At 36.7% G+C, this 9,535-nt stretch overlaps 1 protein-coding gene across 2 annotated transcripts in view; it reads left to right on the forward strand.

Moving 5' to 3' along the window:
- LOC110464969 (protein crumbs homolog 1-like) overlaps window positions 1-8,249 on the forward strand; it is an 80,172-nt gene extending 71,923 nt beyond the window's left edge. For both annotated transcript variants that reach the window (XM_021520492.1, XM_021520493.1), the window contains 4 exons: window positions 571-762; window positions 1,283-3,217; window positions 4,320-4,844; window positions 5,120-8,249. In XM_021520492.1, the coding sequence (XP_021376167.1) occupies window positions 571-762; window positions 1,283-3,217; window positions 4,320-4,844; window positions 5,120-5,364 (2,897 nt within the window). In that variant the 3' untranslated portion in view covers window positions 5,365-8,249. The remainder of the gene's footprint in view (window positions 1-570; window positions 763-1,282; window positions 3,218-4,319; window positions 4,845-5,119) is intronic.
- Window positions 8,250-9,535: the final 1,286 nt, after the last annotated feature.

Genomic DNA, 9,535 nt, shown 5'->3' on the forward strand with positions numbered 1-9,535 from the left:
AGATTAGTAAAATCTAAAAATCAAGTGTCTAAAAACATTTTCCTTGCTGGCATTTCTTGAATTTTATTTCCATGACTTTGAGATTTTATAGAAATATAAACACTCACTCCTAAGTAATTGTTTTCATATTAAAACTATCTAATACGAAAGGTAACTCATTATATCATTAATGTTATTCTCTTAATGACAGCTGCTGACTTACACTGGCCAGTGATAACGAGTGTTACATTTATGACTTTACAATGTATAGGGCAACTACTACCACTGGTAGAATTTTTTGTAGATTTATATAAGGCAAGTGCAACATTAATGCCATCATAAGTCTTGTAGCAGCTTCCATTGCAGTTAATTATTAAAGTGTACTAAAGAAATAGCTCTTGCCATAAATACATATATTTATTTCGGGTTTTTTTATTGTTAAAGGGTTCTGTAATTTTATGATTTGGCACTTTACTATTGTCTTGAGTAATAAAACATTTCAGATGTTGGAGAAGACAAGCTGTTTGTTCCAATACGGTACTTATTTTGTTCTAGATATACTAGTATTGATGTTTAAATTTGTCTTTACAGAAAATGTTTTAGAATTTCCTGTAATCATCTCCGATGCCACCTTTCACCATGTTCAGTGGAGGAGACGAGGGTCAGACATTATCGTGGCGTTGGATGGGATGTCACAGGTCCTCAACACGACCTTTAACCCCTTCAGAGCTGATATTACTCCTACCATAGAAGTGTATATAGGTGCTAAACCATTTAAACAAGGTATTACTGTTATATTGTTATATTTTCTTGTATGGATTGATATAATCTGTGCAGTGTTTTATAATACAGGTGTCATGTATATATCCTCATCCAACACATATACATATAAAAGGGTGGTCAGGTTGGCTGTGGATAACACGCTCGCCTTTCACCAAGACGGCCAGGGTTTGATTCCACAAACGGATGTGAAAAGGTATGGGGTCACCTGCCTGACCCCATGGGTTTCCTCCGGATACTATTGTTTCCTCCAACATGAAGACCTTTCGGCACTACCAAGAGGGTTAATATAAGTTGATAGAACTTCTTTCTCAATTGTTGTATAATAAATAAGATTTAACAATGCAAATGTTCCTTTTATTTCAGGGCGATACTTTTGATCTGACAGTATTGGCATTTCAGATATTTCATTGAAAAGTATTTTGACTGATTTTATCAGCAATTTCGCCATTACATTTATATGTTCAACACATCATTGTGTTAAATCATGTTTCAATGGGGGTTTTTTTAAATTATATTTCAGGGTCTATTTATTTGATTGGCTATTTCCTTGGGTGTCTACGAGACATCAACTTCAACGGAAAATCCCTGGACTATATTGACGGCAGTGATCCAAGTACTGGTCTTTCTGTCATGGGAATATATAAAGTGGAGTTAGGTTGCCATGGAAATGATGTGTGTAACCCTGACCCTTGTCCAATAAATGCAGCTTGTACAGATATCTGGAATTCCTACGAGTGTCCCTGTTTGCCGGGATGGTATGACTTAGATTGTACCAAGAGTGTCGACGATTGTGTCAACAACCTGTGTGAAAATGGAGCTTCCTGCAAAGACGGTCAAATGACGTACAAGTGCCAGTGTGAGAAAGGCTACACAGGACAATACTGTGAGTCGGTGGAGATGATGTGCCAGGAGAAGTACTGTGTTGGGGGTAACACTGTCAACTGTACAGAAATATTCCCGTCAGACTATTCCTGTCTGTGTCTCCCAGGATGGTCAGGCAAAAACTGTTCCCATGACATTGACGAGTGTGCCAATCATCCGTGTCAAAACCGGGCTTCCTGTCTGGACCTCATCAATGGCTACAAATGTGAGTGTCCCACAGAGTACTTTGGTGAGATGTGCGAGTATAAGTACATCTGTGCTTCCGACCCCTGCTTCAATGGGGGTAAATGTCTTCCTCATCCTGACAACAGGGATTTTAACTGTTCCTGTGTACAGCGGTACACGGGCAAGCAATGTCAAAACTTCAACTTCTGCTTTAATCATGACTGTCAAAATAATGCTTCTTGTGTTTCCAGGGCAACTGCATATGAATGTCGCTGCATGTTGGGATATTACGGTGCTTTTTGTCAGTTTACAGACTTCTGTGTGGATGAGCCATGTCAGAATGGAGGGGAGTGTATTAATGACAAAACCTCTCACCTGTGCAGGTGTACTAAGCATTACACAGGTGTAAACTGTGAGCTTCCCATCGATAAGTGTGAGGTCAATCGGTGTCAAAATGGTGGCTCCTGCTTCTATAACTCAACTCTTCCAGAAACAGATTATCTTTGTGTGTGTCTGGAAGGGTTTACTGGTTCTCACTGTGAAACTGACATAGATGAGTGTCAGTCAAATCCGTGTTTAAATGGTGCTACCTGTGTTGAGAGTACCCAATCTCCTTTTAATTTTTTCCCGGGCTTCCATTGCAACTGTCAGCAAGGTTTCTATGGTGAACAGTGTCAGAATGAGACTGACGAGTGTTCCAGCATGCCGTGTGTAAACAACGGCTCATGTGTTGATTTGGTGGATGGGTACAGGTGTAATTGTACAGCAGGATTTGACGGCCAGCATTGTGAACTAGACAGAAGGGGCTGTACATCGACCCCATGTCAAAATGGTGCCCAGTGTCGGGAGGCCGATCTCAATGGTGACTACAAGTGTGAATGTGTAACAGGGTACACAGGAGTTTACTGTGAGGAAAACATAGATGAATGTGTAAACAACAGCTGTCAGTACGGAGCCGCCTGCATTGATCGTGTCGGGGGATACAAATGTCAATGTCGCCCTGGCTACAGTGGCACATACTGCAAAAACATTGTGGATTCTTGCTTCAGCAGCCCCTGTGCCAATGATGGACACTGTCATTACCGGGGTCTGTGTGACTGTACAGACGTCGTGGATTACTGTGGTTGGCACAACGAAACCTGTCAGCGCCTCCTTTGTGACAACCGTGTGGAGTGTACCACATATGCCACCTCTTTCACATGTGTATGTGACGGGACAGGTTTCCGTGGTGACACATGCCTTGAGGACATTGATGAGTGCGAGGGCCTGTCCGCATGTGAACATGGTGGGCTTTGTGACAACACTGTTGGTAATTACACATGTAACTGTGTTGACACCGGGTTCACAGGTCACCGTTGTAAACAGGATGTGGATGAATGTTATGGCGTGGATCCGTGTTTTAATGGAGGTAACAATTTTTAGTACTGCTTAATTTTTTTAAGAGAAATTTTATAGAGTAGCAAAGAGCCTGTTTTTCATCAATTTACCCATATTTTGTTTATTATAATTACAATTATTAATTTACAATATTGATAACATCAAATTATTTGGAGAACATTGCTGCTCAACATAGATCTATAAATGTCTACTTGTACACAAATATAATTGACTTTACGGAGTACATTCGTGGTTATATTCTTTTGTGCTTTTATGTTTATGAATTACTGTAAAAGTGGAAATTTTTGCAGCGTTGAAATGTTTGTATTCTTCACATTGAGTATACCAGCATGTAAATATCTACATGTACACACGAATATTTATTTATAGGTTATAGATATGTATAGAGTATAAAGTTTCGTGAACCATTGCCAATGTGAAAATTGTGCACCATGATCAGCTTAATAATAATAATTATAATTTGAGGTTCTTATATACCGCTTTATCACACCCTAGTTGGTAGGTTGTCTCAAAGCGATTCACAAATTATTATCCGTGGTTATAGGGCCTTTGCAACCAGCCAATATCTTTCTTGCAACTCCCTAGGGAGTATACAGCCGGTGCTGCCATTTCGGCGCTAACAGCTAGCATTCAACAATTCTAGCACTGCCCAACCATCAATTTATAGCTGAATTGACTGGAACAAGCGGAGTTAAGTATCTTGCTCAAAGATACAACACATTGCCGCACCGTGACTCGAACCCGCAACCCTTCGGTCACGAGTCCGGCCTCCTACCACTAGACTACCGTGCCTCCCAAAGCGTCATAACGTGAAAATTTACACTTTAACAGTAGTTTAATGATACTAAGGTTATCACCTGCTGGTACATTTGTAGTCTCATTCTGTCTCAAGTCAATTCAACAGTTCCATCTGTACAAATGTTAGAATGTTTGTACCCGGGTAGTTCTACTGAAACCATGGAAACAGTGAAAGTTTCACATTATACTCTCATTTTTCAAGATGAAGGTAGTATTAACCTGTGACTTTTTAAGGGAGGTCAGGCAATCATTGTTTATATGTTATGAACATCAACTATCTAGTGGTAACTAAAGTTATTTTTTCACTTTTGCAGGTCGTTGTCTGAACTTCATCAGTTCATTCCGCTGTAACTGCCCAGCTGGCTGGACAGGACAAACTTGTGGTCAGAACATTGATGACTGTGTCAGTCAGCCTTGTAAAAATGGTGGCTTGTGTGAGGACCGTATCAATAGCTATGTCTGTGACTGTACAAATTCTGGTTTCCAAGGCAACACTTGTGAGTATCCAATCAATGATTGTCTTGGTAGCCCTTGTCAAAACAATGGCCACTGTTTGGATGAGATAAATGGATATAAATGCGACTGCAGTGGTACTGGTTACCATGGTGACCGTTGTGAGTTTATGACAGATGAGTGTGCTTCGGTGCCCTGTAGAAATAACGGAACATGTGTGGATGGGCGAGAATCATTCACGTGTGACTGTTCAGGAACAGGTTACAGTGGCGCCCTCTGTGATATTGACATCAACGAGTGCGAGGCTAGCCACCGATGCATGGGTAGTTCAACATGTGCCAACAACGAAGGAGGATATATGTGTATCTGCGCAAACACACACACAGGTAAGATGGGACCAACTTGAAAGTAAACCTGACTCCCCTGCAGAATTCAGGATGGATTCTTCCTGGTTTCTGTTTTCAAGAAACCAAGAACCAAGAAGAGATTCCAGTATACTAGTACTGCTACTAGTAAATAAAGATGTTAATTTAAGATTTGAAAAGGGTAGTTTTACCCATCACAATATAGGGAAGAGACATGGTAATACCATCAATCTATCTATAACTCTTTAACTGTTGAGCCACTACACAAATTTTGCTCCAATTTTGTTTTCTTACAGGTTCCTACTGCGAGACCCATCTGTCCTTGACCGCTTCGGAGGAGGGCAGTGGAGGAGTCATTGCTGCCTCTGTCATCATTATCATTGTTCTCGTCGCACTGGTTCTTGGATATCTTGCATGGTACATGAAGAAAAGCAGGAAAATGCATGGGCGATACCGGCCTTCAGAGGAGGAAAATTCTGTCAGCTCTTCCATACCACTGGAGAAAATATTGGATGTCACCACAGGAGAGCGACTTATCTAAGGGGAGATAATATCTCTCTTACTATATGGGGAAAACTCTTTGTATGAAGTACACAGTCATGAGTCTGGGAAATGATTTGAAATGAAAATTGAACTTGCCTCAGGATTATATCACAGCCATATCGGCATACATCGGATGTAGCTGTGGAGAGTTGATCAGGGCAAATAATTCAATGTCTTCATCAATTTACAGCTTACTTTGATCAAAGGATATTCTGAAACTTAACAAAATTGTTATCAAATTGATTATCTGTTATTTCCTTTTTAATAAAAAGCATCAACCAAAGATACTAAACTGTATAACATAATTAATTGATACTGATGTATACATAATTATTGTGTACATGTTTTGAGATGAAGAATGTGTGGCTAGAATATATTATATTTGAATAGGTTGTGAATTTTTCTTCGTTTTTTTTCATTTCTGCTGAAACTGAACAGCTTTGATACAATTTGATAGAGAGTTGTATAAAGGCATAACATTTATTGTGTCCTCAATTTTGAAGAAGAAATTGAGAAACTTGTGCAGGAATATTATGCCTGTCAGAGAATATGAATGAAAAATTTGATTTGTAATTGAACAGTCCACTTATTTCCATTAGCTAGGTATTTATCAAAATTATTGGTTTCTGGGATATTTTGCCCGATACATGTACTGTTAAATAATTATTTGTTTTGTACTTTTTTATTTCTTGTTTGTGCAATATTTACCTGATAGTCAATACGCAATATTTTTTCATGCATGCTTTGAGATTAAAAATATTCAGCTTAGTTAGATAAACTAATTTCATATGTTTATTAGTGACCGAAATGTTTACCCAATCAATAAGTACCTTCCAATCAATTCTACTCCATTAAATACAAAATTATTCTTCAACTTGATAACATATTTCATTTCCCACAAGCTTTTTGATAGATTTTTAGTTTTAGTCAGAAGAGTGTAACAAAGTTGTAAATTAATTTGTGTTTAAAAAACAATGGACAAACTTGTTAATAATAATAATAATAGAGCAAAACTGGTTTATCTTAATTTGGATATTATTTGAAGTTGTTGAGTTAACATATTCTATCCAATTGACAACAACTAAGCCAATTATATCAACAGCATTACCAAAATAATGGGAGTTACTAACAGGAAAACTGAAGTAGCTGGGGCTGTATTATTGAATCTCTGCACATATCTCCTGTGTTGTATTTGTATTTTTTTCATTTCGATGTCACTTATACTCAACTAATACAATTGGAGTTGGCAATTTCCGACATTTGAAGTAACCTGCTGATGTCATATTTGATCACTAAGTTTTAACAGCTGTGATATCCATTCTTTGTTGAAATTGCTCCTATATCAAAAAGTAATGTGCTATTAAGAAAATTATGATTCAAGAAGTAAGTTTATGAATTACATCATAAAGAGAATTTAATTGATTTTATAGTTTATGAAGAGACTAAAACCAGTAGGCCTATCTTTTGCATAAACCGCTTTTGGATTATTTGCATAGTGCATAGCATTGCGTCAGTCTGTCCCCCATCAACTTTAAAATAATAACTCATTCCTTAAAAATGATAAAATTCCATTAAATCAATCATTTTAATGTAACAGTTTGCAAAAAAAAATGATGAAAATGCATGAGATTTAGCTACAGTCACTCGAGCTAAATCTCATGCAATTTCATCATTACGCTCCGAGTGTTTTTACAACATCTTGCCATATGTAAGTATTTCTGTTTATATAAATTCTAAGTCATTGGTCCCAAATTTATTTTCATCCCTCCAGTACATAAGAGCATCTGAGATTTGTTGAGACACAAAAAATGTACATATAAATGGAAGATTTAATACTGTGGTGTATGGTTAAACAATCTGATAACAGAAATAAACGAAGAAATCATGTTTTACTAAAAAGCATACCAGAAACTTAGTCCTCCCTTTATATATGACAAGTGTTGAAAAAGAATTTAGAAAACTATAATTGACAAATTACCAATAAATCATCTAATGTCGATCTTCACTCTGAGACAGTGCTCATTATATACCATAGAGTCAGTTTTCATTTGGTGACAATTGCAAAAAATAATAATTGAAAAGCCTTTTTTCGTTAATCTAATATTTTATGAATTGATACAATTTCATGTTTTATAGTACATTGAATCTCTGATGCCCTTATACCCATTGGAAATTGTGATATTTTCTATGAATGATATATAAGTGCAACATTTCTACATATTGATTTGTATATGAAAAGCATATGTTTTTTTACCATTTCGTATTTTTAATCATAAATAGATTTTTGTTTTGACATACTGTTGAGTTTCCCATACAATGTGTTACCGTATGTTAGATACTGCCCCTATTAATCCTTTATATACACATGTCTCATACAGAGATGACATCTGCTGGTTTGTATAGATGTACAAAACTTGTAATATTTTTATATCAAAATGGTTCATCAATGGCTTATCATTGCTATTGATTGTATATAAAACCTGTATTCAAAAATACCAAATTTTATTTAAGAAGTATCAAAAGAATTTAAAAATGTATACTAACTATGATTTAGTTTTTCTATCAATAATATTGAATACATGTACCGACGAAAACAATGCAGGAATTAGCATTCTTATAATTGTCCCTACATCTCTGACGAATTTTCATTAATTACCTGTGATCTGTTATGGTACAGTATATATAATTGCTCAAAATGAACATCTAGTCTAGCTATAAGGAATTACCTGCCCATATTAACCGTTTCTGTCAATAAATACCTGTCCGTGAAGACCAACTCCTTATATAAATACCTGTCCGTGAAGACCAACTCCTTATATAAATACCTGTCTGTGAAGACCAACTCCTTATATAAATACCTGTCTGTGAAGACCAACTCCTTATATAAATACCTGTCTGTGAAGACCAACTCCTTATATAAATACCTGTCTGTGAAGACCAACTCCTTATATAAATACCTGTCTGTGAAGACCAACTCCTTATATAAATACCTGTCTGTGAAGACCAACTCCTTATATAAATACCTGTCTGTGAAGACCAACTCCTTATATAAATACCTGTCTGTGAAGACCAACTCCTTATATAAATACCTGTCTGTGAAGACCAACTCCTTATATAAATACCTGTCTGTGAAGACCAACTCCTTATATAAATACCTGTCTGTGAAGACCAACTCCTTATATAAATACCTGTCTGTGAAGACCAACTCCTTATATAAATACCTGTCTGTGAAGACCAACTCCTTATATAAATACCTGTCTGTGAAGACCAACTCCTTATATAAATACCTGTCTGTGAAGACCAACTCCTTATATAAATACCTGTCTGTGAAGACCAACTCCTTATATAAATACCTGTCTGTGAAGACCAACTCCTTATATAAATACCTGTCTGTGAAGACCAACTCCTTATATAAATACCTGTCTGTGAAGACCAACTCCTTATATAAATACCTGTCTGCAATTATGAATTCAATACTTAAAATACCTGCCAATAAAGACCATCTCTTATTTGTAAATACCTCTTCATAAAGATCAACTGTGTCATACTGATATATATGATATCCGATGGAAATCCTCAATATTTATCATATAAGTCATCCCCTTTTGAGTACCAGACGTATTGCTTCCTGGCTTGGCACAACATCAGGGTGAGCATAGCTGACCTTTTGGTAAAATTCAAAACTACGTCTGGCAGAGCATATATCAAAGTACAAATGTACTACTGTAGTAAGCATGTAAATTCTATTGTTCTTTAAATCCTGATATAGTAACTACTAGTATCATGTGAGTTAGGTTTCCGTTGTGCTCGATTGTGCTCCATTCCTTGTTTAACAATTAGGCAGTTCTCCATTGTAGATTGTCACATGTTTGATTTGGTAATGATGCATATTCAATTATTGTGATGATATTTGACCAAATTAAATGATATGTGACCAAATTAAATGATATGCGACAAAATTACATGATATGCGACTGCTATGACAACAACCATGTACATACCTATATAGATTTTATTACAGTATGTATGTGTGTCATTTCATGTTATACACAGTTCCAAAACTTAATCAAATTCCCTTTTCATCCCCATCCCAGTTGTACTGGGAGTTTGGGGGCCGCGGTGGCCAAGTAATTTAGGCGTCTGACATTCTGCTACCACTAGCTCTCCAC

The sequence above is a fragment of the Mizuhopecten yessoensis genome, unplaced genomic scaffold (assembly GCF_002113885.1).
Source record: "Mizuhopecten yessoensis strain PY_sf001 unplaced genomic scaffold, ASM211388v2 scaffold11045, whole genome shotgun sequence".
In the NCBI taxonomy this organism is placed as follows: Eukaryota; Metazoa; Mollusca; class Bivalvia; order Pectinida; family Pectinidae; genus Mizuhopecten; species Mizuhopecten yessoensis.